The sequence below is a fragment of the Lipophrys pholis genome (genome assembly GCF_963383615.2).
Source record: "Lipophrys pholis genome assembly, chromosome: 4".
Lineage (NCBI taxonomy): Eukaryota > Metazoa > Chordata > Actinopteri > Blenniiformes > Blenniidae > Lipophrys > Lipophrys pholis.
Genome location: NC_137637.1, coordinates 26873641 through 26892769, shown reverse-complemented (window position 1 = coordinate 26892769; position 19129 = coordinate 26873641). Strand labels below are relative to the sequence as shown.

The 19129-nt window shown below is 39.9% G+C and overlaps 2 protein-coding genes across 2 annotated transcripts; both read left to right on the top strand.

The window, feature by feature from the left end:
- Positions 1-96: 96 nt before the first annotated feature.
- Positions 97-12560, top strand: itcha (itchy E3 ubiquitin protein ligase a). The gene is made up of 24 exons (XM_080460778.1): positions 97-209; positions 1156-1214; positions 1687-1828; positions 2666-2790; positions 4181-4312; positions 4827-4875; positions 5019-5194; positions 5697-5985; positions 6078-6173; positions 6420-6594; positions 6842-6911; positions 7045-7129; positions 7848-7976; positions 8488-8560; positions 8707-8778; positions 8872-8960; positions 9231-9390; positions 9643-9776; positions 10274-10414; positions 10698-10818; positions 10988-11092; positions 11303-11399; positions 11533-11605; positions 12338-12560. Exons 2-24 carry the CDS (start codon positions 1190-1192, stop codon positions 12435-12437), a joined length of 2658 nt encoding a protein of 885 aa, XP_080316904.1. The 5' UTR covers positions 97-209; positions 1156-1189; the 3' UTR covers positions 12438-12560.
- Positions 12561-16803: 4243 nt separating this feature from the next.
- Positions 16804-18667, top strand: pxmp4 (peroxisomal membrane protein 4). Its single transcript, XM_080461945.1, has 4 exons — positions 16804-16979; positions 17140-17202; positions 17323-17521; positions 18065-18667. The coding sequence occupies exons 1-4, from the start codon at positions 16867-16869 to the stop codon at positions 18326-18328; spliced, it is 639 nt and encodes a 212-aa protein (XP_080318071.1). The 5' UTR covers positions 16804-16866; the 3' UTR covers positions 18329-18667.
- The last annotated feature ends 462 nt before the right edge of the window (positions 18668-19129 follow it).

Below are 19129 nucleotides of genomic sequence, written 5' to 3'. Positions count from 1 at the left end.
GTGATACATTGTTAATTTGGAATAAACGGGTATGTTAAGTGAAAGCACGACGCTGAGTGATTTCTTTTATTGTGAAAATATCAAACCGGAAAAGCTGCACTTGCTCTAGCTAGCGGAACACGGGCTTAATGGCTGAACGCTACCTGTCAACACTCAACACTTTGGTGAAACTATAGTTCCGTTGGTTTCACATCGACTGCTCTTGTCAGGTATGGACACCCAGTCCCCAGCTGAGGGGCAGCTGCGCGTATTTCCCCCCAGCAAGGCAGCCCCGCTGGTCGGCTGGCGTTAGCGGTACTTTCGTTAGTTGGTAGTTAGCTGAAGCCTCAATGATTAAAGCGACGGACGGCAAAGTTGCCCCATGTGGTGTTACTTACTGGCGTCCATTAGTTATTACCTGTTTACTTCTTGTGTACTGGCACCTCCTCGATGTTTTACAAATGCCACGAAACGAGTATTTGTTGCTTCGCAGAAAACAAACACGTTAGCTAATGTCCCCGCTATGCTCACCGTTAAAGCAAATGGGCGACTATTTACTGCCTTTTCATGTTGCTCTCTGCGGGCCAAAAGTCAATTTTACTAAATATTTTGTAATTCGAAGGTATAATAACTGCCTGCGCAGTTGTAGGGTAATGATCTATATCGTGACCTGTAGTGTCTGAGGTGATCGTGGATGATTAGCAGGGGAGGTTTAGTGAGACTTAAGACAAGTTAAGAATGGGATTTCCAGTTATGGAAGGTACTCAGACCGCTACTTGAAATAGCTGAGGTTAAAGTCAATGGATGACATGTGTTTTGACCGATCATACGTGTGAATTTGAACGCTAATCTTATTTCGCTAACCCTACATTTGTTCTCTGTGGTACTAGAACGTACCTACGTACAGTGCAAGCTGTGAGCTTTAACGGCACTCGTCAATCAACCCCCGTTTTATTGATATTTCTTTATGTCAGACGGTTGGATCGGACCGTCAACTGTTTCCCCCCCTGATACCTGAAACTACCTCCTTTGTTTTATATCCCTCTATCATGACTGGCGATTGTGAAGGCTGGTTTTATTTTCCACTGACTGAAGCAACCTAATAGCCTAATCACTCTTTAAGTAGGTTACCTGCTCAGAGTGGCCCATGTTTACGTCAGGTGTCACTGGTTGCAGGTTCAAGTGCTGCTTCCAGTGTTATGGATCAACCATGAAGGCCCAATTGCAAGTCACTGGTAAGTTACTTTTATCACAGCTGTAGGATTGTAATTTAACAATTGATGGCACACAATCCTTAACATAACGGATCAGCACATTTCAAATAGTTTTTTGCGTTCCACATTTGTCTAATCGACACTGGGTACACTAAACCGTGTCACTTTAGCGCATAATAGGAAAGAACACAGTGGAGTTGTTATTTATCCTTTGGGTTTAGTATCTTACTTGTTTTTCACAAATGTTTTTATATGGACAAAGTTATCATGCCATATAATATCTTACAGTCCTTTTACAATGTCCTTGGTATCTTGAAAATAATGATCATTACTGTCCTCAAAACAAGAATTGTCATAAAATAAAATATTTTGTTTCTTACTGACAAAGTAACTTATTAGTAGCCTGCAGTTGGAGGGAATTTGGTAATGAATGACATTTAATGAAACGACGGAAAGCTTCAATAAGGTGGTGTTTTGTTTTTCCTCTTTTTAGTCCTTTCTGCCAAGCTGAAGGAAAATAAAAAGAACTGGTTTGGCCCAAGTCCGTATGTCGAAGTTGCGGTGGATGGACAGTCAAAGAGGACTGAGAAGTGCAACAACACTCATAGTCCAAAATGGAAGCAGGCGCTCACAGTGTGAGTACAGTTGGGTGTGATTGTCATAGAAGCAGTTAAAAACCTACTTCTGAAATTATTCCATATGTTGATGTCATGAAGTATAATCAATCTGAATGATGATGTCCACATAGAACATTGTTTTGACACCTCTGTTTTAGATGCATGGTATATGCGCATTTGTTGTCTACACTTACTGCCATAAAATGGGCAGCATTAATACAGATGTGTTTTCTAACACTATGGTTCACTTCAGTGCAATCTACCTCCTCCATAACCTTGATATTGAAATTTAAAAAGAGTGTGCTGTATTTTGCCCTATTTAAAGAAAATTGAATGAACATAACGTAGAATAATCACTTTTTTTTTTCTTTTTTTTACAGTCATTGTCATAGAAACAGAAATGTACAGTAATTTGAAGTGATATCGTAGAGCTTGTTCTGCTTCCAGTATTAAAATCCTCTTTAATCTTTAGTGAACCTACCAATAATGTAAAACTGAGTTCTTCTCTGGCAATATGTATTGTTTTTGTGACCATAATGCTTAATCAGCCCAACACCAACAGTTCCACTGGGTTTTTGTATCAGTAAAAAGCCCAGCATGTGTCCATACTGATATTGAACATCTCAAAGTAAACAAACCTTCACCCAGACAGATGACCGAGCAAATACGTATTTATGCTTCATTCCACGATAAAGTTGGTGTCATAAATAAAAATGAATATGAGGAGAATGTACACTTTCTCCTATGGTAATGAAAGAGAAGAAACGCAGAGGAACAGAAGCATTATTGATTATTTGTCTGGCATCAGTTGGTGTCGATTATCATTGTTACCATGTCTTGTTGCCACTTCTGCAGAATTGTGACTCCGGTCAGCAAACTAGTCTTCCGCGTCTGGAGCCATCAGACACTGAAAGCAGACATCCTGTTGGGAATGGCCACGCTGGAGATCAGCAAGACCCTTAAGGATAATGACATGAAATGTAAGTTTATAGTATAGTTTTTTGTTACTTTACAAACTTTACACTATTTGTCATTCACTAGCAAAGGTCCTCCTCAAACTGATTTCAAAGCTGTTTATTGTGTTCATGTGTATAATGGAAGTCATGCCACTGCTGTACATCAGGTAGCGGTGTTGAGTCACTTGGGTGCCAGAATGTCCTTTGCCGCTCCTACAGATTAATAGAAGTTTAGCTTTGTTTTGGGTTGGTTGTATCAGTGACTCAGAATGGGGAGAAACTGTGCAAAGTTTCACTCCAATTGCTTGTGGTTAAATAGTCTCAATCTTCCTGAGGACATGAACATGTTTATCATTTAGATTCCATCACCTTTGTCTTTTTAACATTTATTTGCTTCTTCCTCTGTAGATGTAGTCAAAGCGTGAGTCATGCTCTATCTTGTTGTACAAACTTGCTTTGCTCGAGTAAACAGGCTGCAGCACAATCAATAACTTGCTGACTGGGGAAGTCATAGCAGCGGTTTATTACAAGATGGTCTTGTACATGACAAAACTTTTGTTTTGCCTCATTTTGCTGATTGTAGTAGGTTATGTTTTACATTAAACAAAAGTATTAAATTTTTTTTCCTCTTTATGACGGTATCAAAACAAAATCCATCAGGCTTTTTTTTTTCTTTTTTTCTTCTTCTTATGGTGTCAAGATGTTTCCCGTCTAATCTCACTTGTGCCCTTCATTTTGATTGTCCATATCTTCCTGCGTAATCTTGTATTTGGCAAATGCTACGCACTTTGTACACACATTACACAGGCGTTGATCGACCTTTGTTTGCTATGGTAATGTTTAATTCCTGTGCCAGCCTCAGTGGCAAGGTGCAAAGATTACTATCCTTGGTGACCGTTTAATTATATTATCATCATTATTATTTTTCTGTCGTCCCGCAACGTTGGGAACACAGGAGAGGCAGGCACAAAAACATTTCCTCTGGAATTTTCTAGTTAAGACTTTGTAAACTTTAGAACTAAAACTCATACCACTCACTTGGTTAATTTTTCTGGAAACGCCTCATTTGAAACGAAAGCGCCGTCCAGATCTGGTCAGCACACTCAGCATGTGACACTAGAGTTTGTTAGATTAATTGAAAACACCGAACCACACTGTTGAGACCGGGGTCCTTCTTGCACTCTTGTGACTGAAGTGCTTTAAGTCGACAGAGTCTCTGACCCAGCCATCTTTGATCTTCCCACACTAGCAAAGATGAAAACATTCACAGACTTAGCGGCATTTGTTCATTTTAATCTTTTTACTGTGAGATTTCTCGCGGAGGTAATATAAAAATACAAAAAATGTTGTTATCCAAAATGTGTCCTTGTCTTGGGAGTATGAAGCATCTGTTTCATGCTGTATTCTGTCCTAGTGTGCGAGGTGGTGCAGTCGCTGCAGCTGTGCTCTGACAGAGACCCCCGAGACGTTGTGGGAGATTTGTCTGTTTGTTTGGATGGCATGCAGGTCGACCCAGAAGCCTTAGCATCTGCAGAGCGAGAACAAGGTGAGACGGCATACACATACGTCAGCCCATTAAACCATGCTGCACAGAAGTGAAGGAAGCATTTAGTTGTTCTTCAACTCTTCCTGAATAATCTTAAAGCTGTTGATCTGAAATGAATCCATCACATATACTGTATATAGTTAGTTTAGTCATAGATGTATTATTATCTCTGCATTGCATTGCAGAAACCGTCCACCAGAGGGCAGTAGAAATGTTTTAACTGAAAATGTCTTGGAGCGCCTATCATGGGTTTACCTTTTTAAGGGCACATTTTAAAGAAATACTCAAAATTCAGATGATATGTGGCGTATATTGCAGAAGTTTAACTAAATTTACGATTTCCTTATAACCGCCTTTATTCTCAGTCATATACACTTAAAAGTAATAACACCTTTTCCTCTGCTTTGTTATTACCAGTAAATGTGTTCAAATCGCCATTTTTCAGGCCATTGTTGTAATTTCCTTAATCAAATAACATGCTTCATTTAATCATTGGTTTTCGATATCGTTTTAGCTGCTCTTCCAAATGGAAATTCAAGACAAAATGGAGACACTGGCAACAGGTCTGGTAAACTTTTAATGTAATGTAAAAACATGTCTTCAAATAAAATCTGCCTTTTATAATAAAAATTTCCAGTTTCTTTGTGACGTAAACTGGACATGTTTATTTTCGAGAGCATTGTAAGTGATCATTTTGTAATTGTAGGTCGAGCAGAGACACGTCACCTTCCAGTGATTCAGAGGAGTGGGTCATAGTTCCCAGCCAAGCTGTCAACGGCACCGAGTCTCCCTCCCGATCACCAGGGGGTCCGTCCACCTCCCGTCCTCCCAGACCCGCCAGACCCCCACCTCCTATGCCACGCAGACCTGCAGCCTCTCCAAGTAGGAAAAACTTGAGCGCAACAAACATTTCATACTGCAGCTCGCACATTGTTTGAAATAGTAAACTTTGATAAATGGTAAATACTGTATTGAAATCCAACACTAATGAATGTATGTGCACATGTTTTTAGAGTAGTACAGAGTTTTTTAAAGAGGCTTATTGGTGAAGATATTTGCTGCTGTAAAAACTCATGAGAGGACAAACTTAATTCAAGACAAAATGTGGCTCAACAAACTTAAAAATCTGTAGTAATTCTGTTACACTGCAACTATGGATAAAATGTTAATAGCAATCAAATATGCATTGAAAGGAGTCTGGCATACTACCTGCAGTCCTCAGAAGTACCTCTGGGAGTGCTCAGAGCTTCATTTCGATACCGTGAAATCACGTTAATTTTCCTTTACATTTTGACACAGCATGTGCATGGCTCAATGTACTGATTCTTTGGAGTTACACCTCTCCACTTTATTTTACATTCTCTCCTCCCTCGTCTCTCTCCAGCCTCCACCAGTAGTTCGTCCCCAAGCGAGTTAAGTGAAGGTCCTGTTACTGACGGCTCCTCTCTAGCGTCGGCCAGTGGTTGTTCAGATCAGCAGGATGAATCGGGTGGAGCAGCGGCGGCGGCAGCAGCAGCAGCAGCAGCAGCAGCAGCAGCAGCAGCAGCATCAACAAGTTCCACACAAACAGCGACTGGGCCCAAACCAGGGGCCGCGCCCCCCCCAGCCCCCGCAGCACCAGCTGCTGCAACCTCGAGAATCACTCCCATGAGCAACTGTCCCTTACCGCCAGGGTAACAAGTGTTGTGTTATACATGTTCATAGGAACAGGGCTTTGTCATATTTCCTCTATTTGTGCAGCTCATGTCTGTTTTGGTGGTTGCAGCTGGGAGCAGAGGGTGGACCAAAATGGGCGGATGTATTACGTGGATCACATTGAAAAAAGGACAACCTGGGACAGGCCGGAGCCTCTCCCTACTGGGTACATAAACACATTATATCTATCTATAACTCAAACTGCTTGCAGCTGCAAGTCCTTGAGACGCTACATGATTATATTCATTATTTTAGAAATAAAAATGCTTAACTAGTTTTGTGTCTGCAACAATTTGATCGTAAATAAGTCAAAGGTGTTTCTTTAAGTATAAAAAACTGTGTTTGTGTCCACCTCTGTAAGGATCTGTATTGCCCGTTCAGTACTCGTTTCCTTATTTCCTTTCTTCTGCAGGTGGGAGCGCAGGGTGGACCCAATGGGTAGAGTTTATTATGTCGACCACATAACTCGAACCACCACGTGGCAACGCCCCACACAGGAGTCGGTGCGCAACTATGAGGAATGGCAGCACCAGCGCAGCCAACTCCAGGGGGCCATGCAGCAGTTTAACCAGAGGTTCATTTACGGGGTGAGAGCAGGCCCCTTCTCCGCTCACTGGACTGAATGGCTCGCATGTTTTGTAATGCAAAGACTGGGACGACTGAAGGTCTTTGCACCAAGTGGGAAAAGAAATACACGAATCATTTCAGTTTCACTGTGTTGAATTATGATTACTGCAGTCCTCTGTTCGAAGCACCTATGAGGGGAGAAATATTTTTAGATTTAACATGTGTCCTTTTTTTTTTCTTTTTTCTTTTTTAAACCTTCTGACTCAGCTTCAAGATCAGTTGGCAGCTACATCTAACAAAGAGTTTGACCCACTCGGACCTTTGCCGCATGGTTGGGGTAAATATCACAGAATATTAACAACACTTTTAAAAAGATTTTTTTTTTTTTTACGATGTTCACTCAAATGTTACTTTCTTTGATGAAACGCGCGACACTAAATGAACACTGTCCTCTGTTCAACCCGTAACAGAGAAAAGAACAGACACGAATGGGAGAGTGTATTTTGTACATCACCCGACTCGGGCGACTCAGTGGGAGGACCCCAGGACTCAGGGGTGAGTGTATTGTGCCACTTATGTGTGCGTCTAATGGTGATATACTGCTTCATTGTCATTTAAAGAGAAATGTGCGCTGCCGTTGTTGATCAATTATGTTTCATTGTCGGCATTGTTGGAGTAAATCGGAGTCCGAATTAGCCTGATGCTTTAAGATACGACGTGTAGGTCAGAAGGAAGTGTTGGACTAAATTTTTTTCTTGAGTGTTTGTCGTAGAATAACAACAATCTTTCACAATATTATAATTTGGATTCAGGGATCATGTGCCAGACTTTGTAACCGTCTTTGCACTGTGGATAATTGAGATAGTGTTTTCTCACTGGTTATAAATGAACATTGTTCTTTGTAACTCAACATTTTATACTTCTAATTACATAATAGAGACTAACTTGTAATAATGTCTTTTTCTAGGGCAATTTTAGGGCAACTATTTGTTATCACATCTGTAAGGTGTATTAAATGTTATTCATAACATAATGATATGATTTATTGTTAAATCCAATACAAATTCATCTTTAGAGTATTCATTTGATAATGTGAGTAATAACAGCTCATTGAATTAATTAAAAATATCTTTTTTGTGTGTGTGTTTCTGTATCTTATTTGTTGGCATCACACAAAACTGAATTGGCCGTCATAACATGGTACAAACTGGTCGTGTGTATCCGATTCTTTCTGGTTCTATACTGACGTCCATGCCTGGTCTGCTTTCTTCAGGCTGCTGAATGACAAGCCTCTGCCAGAGGGTTGGGAGATGAGGTTCACTGTGGACGGTATTCCCTATTTCGTGGACCACAACAGGCGAACAACCACCTACATTGACCCTCGCACGGGGAAATCCTCTCTGTAAGTCGTTTTTTTTCTTCAAAATGTTCAAGCTAAATAGATTTGAGAAAGAATAAGAGAGCAGCACAATTTGTAACGCTGATCTTTGCAGTGCAGCTGTATTATTAGCACTCATTTAAAACACGCTCACTTGAATGCAATTATCACCTTGTGCCTTTAAAATACTATAGTTAATTAGATTAATGACAATTATAAGAAATGTGGCTCATGCTGACCTCAATGCAATTAACTAAAGGATGGTTTAATGGACAGTACTGTAATATTTTAATATATATATATATATATATATATATGTCAACAAATCTCTATATATGTTTATAGTGTTTATCTTATCTCATCTTCATTAGGTTTTTATTGTCCTGACTTAGTCTTAACATCCCTGAATTGCAAACAACATACTTGGAAATTCAATTAACTCATATAGTTATGACAAATGTGACTCTTCTGGAATTTACTTTTTAATTTGACATTAACTTGTGTTATTTCTGTTTTGTTTTGTTTTTTTCTGCAGTGAAAATGGACCACAGATAACCTATGTCAGGGACTTCAAAGCCAAAGTGCAATACTTTAGATTCTGGTGTCAGGTACCTGCACTTCATACTCTCTTGTATCCACACACTTACTGCATGATGCAAACATAAAATGCTTTGTTGATGCTTGTGTATTAAAGTTAGTTTTTTAGTAGAATCAGAGCGTTTACTTCAATGTTTATTTTGTTTTTGCCTCTTAGCAATTGTCGATGCCTCAGCACATTAAAATGACCGTCTCAAGGAAAACCTTGTTTGAAGATTCGTTTCAGCAGGTAATCATGTGAACATGTTGCGTTTCATTGGCCCTTTTCTGTATCTGCAGCAGAACAAGTGTGACTGACTTAATGCTTTGTTTTCATACGAAGATCATGAGCTTTCACCCTCAAGATCTGAGGCGGAGACTGTGGATTATATTCCCTGGAGAAGAGGGTTTGGACTACGGAGGTGTGGCTAGGTAATTTCAACAGATTTTTATTTTTTTTTTCAGTGTGTGTGTGTCTGCTTTTGTTACCTTGTGTGACTTTCAAGGTGTGTTTTGTTCTCGTGTCTTTTGGAACCACCCATGGCTCACATAGCACAAACACTTTAGTAACAACAGTAGAACATGTTCCAGAATTTTTAATTGAAATCCTGTTCCTCAAGATTTTTTTGGAACTGGATCATTCCTCCTTTTATAGATTCTATTTTTTCACTCTTTTTGTCCTCTGTGTTTGTCCATTTTCAGGGAATGGTTTTTCTTGCTTTCCCACGAGGTACTGAACCCCATGTACTGTTTGTTTGAGTATGCTGGCAAGGACAACTACTGCCTTCAGATCAACCCCGCCTCTTACATCAACCCTGATCACCTCAAGTACTTCAAGTTCATCGGGCGCTTCATCGCCATGGTACAGTGACATCAGATCTTTTGATTATTGTGGCCTCACAGATGGAAAATAAAATCTCAAAATAACTTTATAAATGAAAAGAGAATTGATCCTTAGGTTAAGAAATGAGGCTCATAAGCATGAAAGGCAACAATGGACCTGCTTTACTGTTTCCTTTAGTATCTCTGATGTATATTTATTTCATTGCATTTGTTTCTGAAACTGTTTTTGAAGTATCTATTTCCGTGACAACTCTGTGTCGTCCCTCTCTAGGCCTTGTTCCATGGAAAATTCATTGACACAGGCTTCTCACTGCCTTTCTACAAGCGCATTCTGAACAAACCTCTCGCACTTAAAGATCTGGAGTCCATAGATCCTGAATTCTACAATTCACTCATTTGGATCAAGTAGGTCAAGGGTGTTGTTGCTTTATGCATGATTGGTGGTTTAAAGCAATTGACTTCACTTATATTAAGCATTTTTACCAATTCAGCAGTCTCAAAAGCGCCTTACACTGTTGTTTTACCTTCACTCATTTCTGCACACACACTAATGGTGACACACCATGCAGGCCTCAGTGTCTTGACCAAGGGAACCTTTGCATTTAGATACGGTAAATTTGGGGATTGTGAACACCAAATTCAGGATTGGGAGACTGCTCTACCAACCTACCAGCTGCTCCTGCCCCAATATATATTCATTCAATGTCCCGATCTTATAGACTTAAGTATTTGCCGATGCCCATACTTTCAGGATCCAATGCTTACATTTTCCCGGTATTACCCATAAACTACTTTCCTGGCATACAAAACGGCATGAACTTGTACTTTGTTCATTCCACAATTATTCATCAACGTTGTAAATTTGACCGTCATCTCTGACATTGAATGTCTCCGTCCTCTAGGGACAATGATATAGAGGAGTGCAGTCTGGAGATGTTCTTCTCGGTTGATAAGGAGATCCTCGGGGAGGTCACCACTCACGAGCTGAAGCCAGATGGCGGGAACCTTCAAGTGACTGAGGAAAATAAGGAGGAATATATCAGGTACACTCATATGTTTTTTTTTTCCTTTTGATGTCATTCATGGTCAGAAAACTACAGTCCTATTCATTTCATAAATGATAACAACAACCCTGGTGGTGATATGGTTTTGTTATGGTAATAACTAACACACACATTGGGAATGAACTACTTCAACTGCACATACAAATCACTTCCGTCTTTTAATTTTTCTTTAAACTACTATTAATTCATTGTCTTGTGTTATCTAATGTGACTTTATGTTATTCAGTCTATTGATATGCGTTTGTATTGTCTCTGTGCGTAGGTTGGTGGCGGAGTGGAGGCTGTCCAGAGGAGTGGAGGAGCAGACTCAGGCATTCTTTGAGGGCTTCAATGAAGTTCTTCCACAGCAATACCTGCAGTACTTTGATGCAAAGGAGTTGGAGGTGAGCAGCTCGTTAAAACTATTCTGTACCATCTTTAAACATATTTGAGGTATTATCAGTTCTTTTAAACATTGTTTTTTTTTTGCAGGGAAGTGGTAACGGTGTTGATAAAAGCTTAAATGAATCTGTGAGATTGCAGATGGAATATATGCGTCCCTCTTGTCTTCAGGTGATGCTGTGCGGAATGCAGGAGATCGATTTGGTGGACTGGCAGAGAAACACAATCTATAGACATTATGCCAGAAGTAGCAAGCAAATTCTTTGGTTCTGGCAGGTTTGTATCATTTCAGGTTTCATTGTCGTTTCTTTCATTTGATTTTGAAGCGTCAAAAGTTACTGAAACAGCATCCGCTATTGCTGTGATGTATGGAGGTTTTTCTTCGATGATCAAAATCCATCGGAAATTGAGAAAAACTATCGAGATTACAGATTTTTCTTCTGACGTTTGTCATTCCTCTGTTGATCGAAATTGATCTGCCAACAGTTTGTGAAGGAGATGGACAACGAAAAACGAATGAGGCTGCTGCAGTTTGTCACGGGAACTTGCCGTCTTCCTGTCGGAGGCTTCGCCGACCTGATGGGTACGTAAAGTGGACACACACATACAAACACACACACACGCACACACACTCACACACACTGGGCAGTAATTCATTGTGTCTTGTCAAATTTGCTTTTTCCAATAGTTTTTTTTTTTTTTTTTGATCAATACAGGAAGCAATGGTCCGCAGAAGTTTTGCATTGAGAAAGTGGGCAAAGAAAACTGGCTTCCACGAAGCCACACATGGTAATGCCAGTTTTTCTACTTTCTTTCGTCCTTTATCATCAAGCACATTTGACATTCAAAGGATTAAACTTTCAAGGCCAAACCCTCTGAGTCATTTCTGTTTTAAGGGTTAAAAGCCTTCCTTTATTTCCATCCTGTAATAAGGTATTAGAGGGTGTTGTAGCACAATTCAATGCTGCTGTGTGGTTACCTAATCACCTGATGCGTGGCGAGCGGAAGCGTCAACGACGCCTGCAAAACTGTTTATCCAGCATGCGGGATAACGTTTTAAAAGGTAAAAATACCAAAGTCAAAGGAGTCGACAAGGGTTCAAGTTAACCAAAATCTAAACAAACCGAAGGCAGCAATGACTTGGATAATATACTTGGCTCGCTAATTGCAGACGAAATAGCCATGAACTTTAAAGCCATACTGAAATCGGTGAGTTTGTGGAAACGTACGAAAAGCTTCAGAAATTCAGTGTTTTTGGGGAGGGCTTGAGCTTCTCAACACGTCAGCTGTGACTGGTCGGAATTCAGATTATCCTCTCGAGAAATTATCAAATTCCCCATTGCAGGTTTTGTAGAAAGTGTGTTAAATGTGAATATTTTCATGGTGTACTTTTATTTATATGTGAGGTTTTGCAACATTTTATTCAAATGTGCAAATATTGTCATTTGCATTAATTCTGTTTGTTTTTAATGAACTTCCTGTAAAGACTGACTTTGCTCTTTTCCCTAATTCTCCCTTCAGCTTTAATCGTCTGGACCTTCCTCCCTATAAGAGTTATGAGCAGCTGAAGGAGAAACTCATGTTTGCTATAGAGGAGACGGAAGGCTTTGGACAGGAGTAATGCCACAGGAGGGGCACCTGCAAGTTGGGACAAAGCAGCGGTTGGATAGAGGAGCCATATCCATTTCAGCCAAAAGCACCTTGAATAAGAGCTCAAACTCCGGTAGATGGACTTACGACTCTTTATTGTCTCTCGTAATTGCATTCACACAAAACAGTCGAAGAGGTATGGTCATAAACTCCCCGAGCCTTTCCTCCCTCGTTCATGTCTCGCCTGTCTGAGCAATCCCTCCCTCCCCGATCTAGTGGACTTCACTTCGCCCCCATGAGCCTTCCGTAGCCCGTCGTGTCTGCACTCGCTGTTTGTTGCGCAAGTCCAGTTTCTACACGCACGTATCTGTGCAAATAGTGACTTCTTTAGACAACTTGTCGGGTTTATGCAGTAGAATAAATGAATTCAGAGGAGAAACCATTTCTGTGCATTTAAACCTACAATTATGAAGGGTTAAGTCTGAACATCAGATATTAGTATGTTTATTTTTGGTCTGGCAGACTGCAATTTTTTTCTTTTTTTTTTTTTTTTTTTTTAAATGATGAATGAATGAAAACTTTCCAATAATTGACAGACTGGACTGACTCCCGTAGCTCATTTGCAGTTATTGTTTTAATTTTGATGAATATAACCATATTAATTGTAATGATGGTTTTATTTCACTCTGACCGGTTGATTTCTCAACGCGAGCATGAAGATGGTGGTGATTGTTCTTAAGAGAAGCTGTATTTTTATGTGCAATAGTTTTGTAACAGAAACCCTTTTCGCCAACTCTAGAGCCAAACAGTGATTTGTTTGATCGTTTGTTGTTTTTTTTTTTTTTACAACACTTTAAGGTTTCGCATTTACCGTTTCTTTAAATTCTAAACATTAGCCTTCTTTCAAATGGACTTGATGAAACTTCTGTGGTTGTGAGTTGATTTGACGAGGTTTGCCTTCCCATAACAGTTATTGTTGTATTTTCTCAGCATATTTGACCATGTACACTCGCTTCATTTGTCAGTCGGGGAGACTTGAAACTGTGAATGCGTCTCTTCATCATTATTAGCTGTTACTGATGACGTGGGGAGCATCGGGGTGTACTAATGTATACCAGAACGTGGCGAGTTGTTTTGGGGATGAAGTGTTCCCACTGAATGGTAGTCAGTTTCCTTTCTAGATGTTCAGAGTATTGTTTTTACGGTAGCTCAGAGAGCTCAAAAGAAAAGCTCTTCATCTGCTTAAACACACACACACACACACACACACACACACACACACACACACACACACACACACACACACACACACACACACACACACACACACACACACTGCATTCTGTAAACATGCTGGTCAAGCTAGTGGAAACAGACTTGTTTTGTTTTTCCTGTGCGGAGCTCCGTGAACCACCGTTTCTCCGAGATGACTAATATGAAGGTGTGGAATCCTGACGATTTAAAGACAAATGCAGTGGATGTAAATATATTTTAAAAGTTTTAAATAATGTGTTTAGTATCTCTGTGCATTGAATTCATTCACACAGTGGACCCGTTCGAGCAGCAGACAAGATGAGGAGTGGGGGGTTTAAAGGCAAATTAAGAACGACAAAATAAAACAAAAAAGGAAAGAGGCCCTAGTTGTATAGGGTGTAAAGCTCTCGCATTTGTACAGTAATAGTGTATTTCTTGTCTTTGTCCAAAAACGCCTCTTTATTTTTTAGTATAGGTAGAGGATCACTTTAACAGAATAACTTTAGCACAGCCAAAGGAGCAATCACTTTTCTCTAAATCACTACACACTTGACACTATTAACATATTTTCTTTTTGATTTTACTCACAATAATGAGAAGAAATCTTAAAACAAAGGGGGTTGCTGATTTTGCTTTAGGATCACATGAAAAGAAACCCCTGAGTAGTCTTATTATTAGAGCGGTTTTCACTTCGGATTTCAGTCGTTTCCTCAAAATTATAATCTTTAAAACTGGCAAGAACCTTTTCGTAATCCAAGGTTACATAATTCGGTTACAAAAGGGCCTGATTATGAGTCGAGGCGAAGTGGGAAAATAGACTTTAGCTAATTTTGTGTGTAGTTTCTTGTGGATTTCTTGTACATGTGCTTACCGTGAAGAGGCAAACTCTGGTCATGACCATGTAAGCTGCTACACAAAAACTAAGTGTGAACACGTTCATTGTCAGTTGCACAATAAATTCCACTTGCAAATCAGCGTCACTTCTGTGTTTAATAATATGAACATCGAACAGACCTTAATGGTGATGGGCCTATTACTTTAATTCTGTTCATGCACGGCATCAGCTCACATTGATACGGCGTGTCGCCCCGGGGGTAATGTTGCTTTGTTTAAGCAGGTTCAAATCTTGGATGTGTTTCGGGGGAATTGTACATGCATCAAGTGGTTGTAGTGTGTTATAGGCCGAGTGATGTAAATCATGTGCTGTAGCTTCAGTATGTGTCCCAGAGAACTGAGAAGTTTAAAAAAAAAAAAAAAAAAAAAAAAGGATCAATAAATTTTCCTTTTAAGTTCTCAATTAAATTATCAAAGACATTTTTTTTTTTTTTTTTTTTGTGAGTTCACCCCATCTATGAACTAGGTGACTCTATGTTGCTTCATACCATCAGCGCTGGTACCACTGGGGGGGCAAGCGGGTTTGTGCCGGCTTGAACTCTTTCTCACCTGACTGACTTTATCTTAAACCTTCACAGTCCGTTCACTGCTCACTGTATTTATGATTCTAACGTCACATTTATTCCCCCACTGGCAACAGTTCACACACATGCAATCAATCAAGTCTAACAAAATTAGTAAAGCTTCAATTCTTTTAGGATTTTGTGATAGAAATGTTGACTATTGAACACTTTTAAACAGGTTACAACTAATAATAGCACCTTGACACTCGAGCTGGTTGAATTAACCACTCCTGTCTAATCACCACTGTGTTCCAGATCGTTGGACATACGAACATTTACAAATATGCAAGACAGTGTTTTGGTTGCTCTGATTGCAATTCATGTTGATGGTGTAATCACTGTTTTTTTTTTATTTTTAAGGTCTATTTTTTTCTTTTGATAATTGGAAGTAAATGGGTGAATACTATTTATTAGGAGGATGAATTTCATGTAACAATGGACTGGATCGGTTGAGAAACAAACTGTAATAAAAGGTTTAAAACACTGAAGGTTTGATTGTCGTTACTGTCTCAAGGTTTATTGCACTTAAACCTGCACAATGGCAAAAAATAATACTGCCATGGAATTTAGAATAGTTTGACCTGTTTTTTCCCCCCGGTGTTATCTGCGATGACCTGCGACCCCGAATAGGACCAAGTGGCATAGAAGATGATGGATGTCAACATCTCCTGTTTGCTGCAGAAACTATTACAGCATTTTAAAGTGAAAACATCCATTTTCCACAGCTGTCATTAAAGTAATGCAGTTTTGGTTTGTTACATAACTGCTGTTTAGTTTGAATGGTGATCGCCTGTCTGGGTGAGATGATGAGTGGCCTATGTGGGTGTTGTCCTCGACATGAGCTAAAACAACACCAAGGTAAGGCGGCCACTCAAGGCGGCTCAAATCTATTGTATGAGAAACTTCACCTGCACAACATGGCCTGAAGGTGAAATTTATCATAACTACCCATGCAGTCATGTAACTCGGTCCGGTGCATATTTAACATTTAACGTAACATAACATTGTAACAGAATGTCCTTTTCAAAGGACTTGATGACTTTGCACCAGGCTCCCAATCAGAAATGAATTTCGTGGATTAACTCGGAATCTGAATCATTTATCTTTAGCTCATTTAATTAAGGCTACACAGTGGTGTAGTGGTAAGCATTCCTACCTCACAGTGAAAAAGTCCCTGGTTTGAGTCTGGAGAGGGCTTGCCCTGTTTTATTTAAGTTCTATTTTTGAATATCATTTAGTTCCTTCGATGCATCTTTAATGATTGTCCACATTCAATATTTTGTCCATCCATTTTTGTTTCATTCAATTAAACAGTTTTGATTGCTTTGAGTGCATTCGCAGCAGTTCAGTTTTTCCTACACTTTATGTTGTGAGTTTATTCCAAAATGGATTAAAGTTCGACACACACTTTTGAATACTTGAGACGCCTATCTTTCTATCTTTGGGTGTATTCTTGACATGCATTTTGCCAGAGCAAGCTCTTCAAATCGATTTTAAGTGGTTGTGAGAAGCTAGTTATCAGTTTAACGAAATTATCTTTTATATATAGATATATATTATTATTATTTTCTCCTTGAAATCTTCAATAGTAACCGAAGAAGAATAGGAAAACCTCTATTATTTCCAAACATGTAGGAACCAATAATACTGCGTGGGAGCACGGCGGTTTTTCAGTGCGACACGCAACGCTGTGTGTGTGTGGAGATCGTGTCCGTCCTTTATTTGCGTCCTGCGGATTTGGTGAAAGTCATGGCGGGTCCGGACCTGGTCAGAACTCTCGTGTACGCCATCAATCACCTTCTGCAGCAGGAGAAGTACCGGGCGGTGCTGGCGGTGCTGAAGGGCTTCAGAAACGGCGCCGTGTGAGTTGAAACGTCTGTTCCGGAGCTCCTCTACCTGAGCAGCTCTTCTCACCTGGAAGCAGCTTCATGCTGTCTCCACAGTTCTCCCACAAGGATGTCAGTCACTTCTGCCCCCCTGAAAATTTCTCCCGTGACATTTTTCCATGTGTTTATTTCTCAGATATGGAGCTAAAATCAGGGCACCACACGCCCTGGTGATGACATTTCTATTTAGGAGTGGCAGGTGAGAATAGAATTAATCATTAACTTGCCCTCCCCCCTCCCCTCCGTACAGATACAGAGCCCCAGGCTCTTATGCAATGTGACAACTTTGACCTCGTTGTTTTTCTTCTCCACTTCTTAGTCTGAAAGACAAGTTGAAAGCCATTCTGAAAGCCACATATACCCACTCTCGGAACCTGGCGTACTTTGTGTTCACTTACAAAGGTCTGCAGACTTTACAGCAGAAGGTCCAGGGGAAAAGTTTACAGTCTCACTCTTTTCTGGCCGCCTGTGTTGGAGGATGGTTGGTTTTCGGAGACAACAACAACATCAATAGCCAGGTGAAATGAACCTGCAAATCTTACACTGTTATCATTTAATTATATGTTAATAGTCTGTGTCTCATTTTCCAGCAGCATAAACAATGTGTGATATGTATATATATATATATATATATCGAAGTAGCTGTTATTGTTATACAATTGTAATAAAATCCTTGTCAAACAAATCACTTTTACTTTCTGTGCTTTTAAGAACACAACTTCTTCGGCTCTTAACGAGCATCTCTCCAGACATTGCTGAGGGTACCTGCATTAAACATTGAGCGTTTGTAATTTGACACCAGCTTCATCTTGCTCACGCTGTCGACACTTTGTGCTCTCAGAGCTGTCAAGCACCTTGTGACACACGTCTGTGTAAGGTGCTGTATAAATAAAGTTCTATTGTATTGCATTCTATTCTAAACAGTCTGTTACCTCATCATTTGATGCTTTGACGTTTTGTTTAGATTTTTTTTTGTTTTATGTGTGACCTTAACATTTTTTTTTTTTATGAATATTAATAATAAAAAAAGAATAACATAAATCATTGACTTCCCATTCTAGATCAACATGTACTTGCTGTCCAGGATCCTGTTTGCCTTGTCCCGACTGGCCGTAGAGAAAGGATTCGTCCCCCAGCCCAAACACGACCCGTTCCCCCTCTTTGCCACGCTGGTGTGGGGCATCGTCCTGTGGCTGTTTGAATATTACCCACACACCCTGCAGCCGTCTCTGCAGTCCTCGATGAACTACCTCTACCATGACAGCAACGTGTGGCATGACGTCTCAGATTTCCTCGTGTACAATAAACCGAGGACTGCCTCGTAGAACGGAAGCTCGTGCTTTCTCCGTATGAATACGCCTTCTTTTGATATTTACTTATTTTAAATGATCAATATTCCAAACATGATCCCATTGTGCCTTTTGAACTCACTGCGAGATTGTAGTTTAAGTTCGAAAACGGTTTGTTGTCGTCAACTTCCACCAAGTTTGCTGTTAAATAGCTCAACTCATACATCTGCACACCAGTGTTTCAGACAGTAGCCTATACTACCTAACAACCTAGTATTATTTTATCCTGTTAAACATGTTTGTTGAGATATTTTTGTGAATCTACAGTGTTTTTGTTTAATTTCCTATTTGTTTGAAATAAAACTTTTCCCTATCAATAGTATCTCTTGATGTACCATCACTAAAACCTAGAATGAGATTGTGTGGCAACTGTTTAGTTGTAACTCTGAGGTTTTATTCTTTGTTGCTTCAAATCAGAGCTTTTGATTTGACTGTAACTCACATTTTGTGTGTGTGTGTGTGTGTGTGTGTGTGTGTGTGTGTGTGTGTGTGTGTGTGTGGTAATGTATTGAGGATTCCCTCACGCAGCTGGATCTACTGTCGACTATCCCACACACACAAAAAAAATAAAAAATCGGATGTGCACGTCGGCATTTATGTCAACTAACGTTGTGAAAACATGTACAGTATGTAGTTAACGGTTGCTGACTGACATTCCGTCTCAAACCGGTTTCCTTTTTTTCCACTCGTGCTGAATCATCCAAAATGTTGCCTAATTTGTCACCCAGGGACCAGCATGTCCCCTGTCCCGCATGTTTGACGTGTCTACTGAATTAC

What these genes read in the sequence shown, in the direction of transcription:
- pxmp4 (XM_080461945.1), top strand. Translation starts at nt 16,867, where the DNA reads ATGGCGGGTCCGGACCTGGTCAGAACTCTCGTGTACGCCATCAATCAC. An exon ending in GGCTTCAGAAACGGCGCCGT is followed by an intron (nt 16,980 to 17,139) that starts GTGAGTTGAAAC and finishes TTTATTTCTCAG; the next exon opens with ATATGGAGCTAAAATCAGGG. An exon ending in ACAACAACATCAATAGCCAG is followed by an intron (nt 17,522 to 18,064) that starts GTGAAATGAACC and finishes TTCCCATTCTAG; the next exon opens with ATCAACATGTACTTGCTGTC.
- itcha (XM_080460778.1), top strand. Translation starts at nt 1,190, where the DNA reads ATGAAGGCCCAATTGCAAGTCACTG. An exon ending in AACTGTCCCTTACCGCCAGG is followed by an intron (nt 5,986 to 6,077) that starts GTAACAAGTGTT and finishes TGGTGGTTGCAG; the next exon opens with CTGGGAGCAGAGGGTGGACC. An exon ending in CGCACGGGGAAATCCTCTCT is followed by an intron (nt 7,977 to 8,487) that starts GTAAGTCGTTTT and finishes TTTTTTCTGCAG; the next exon opens with TGAAAATGGACCACAGATAA.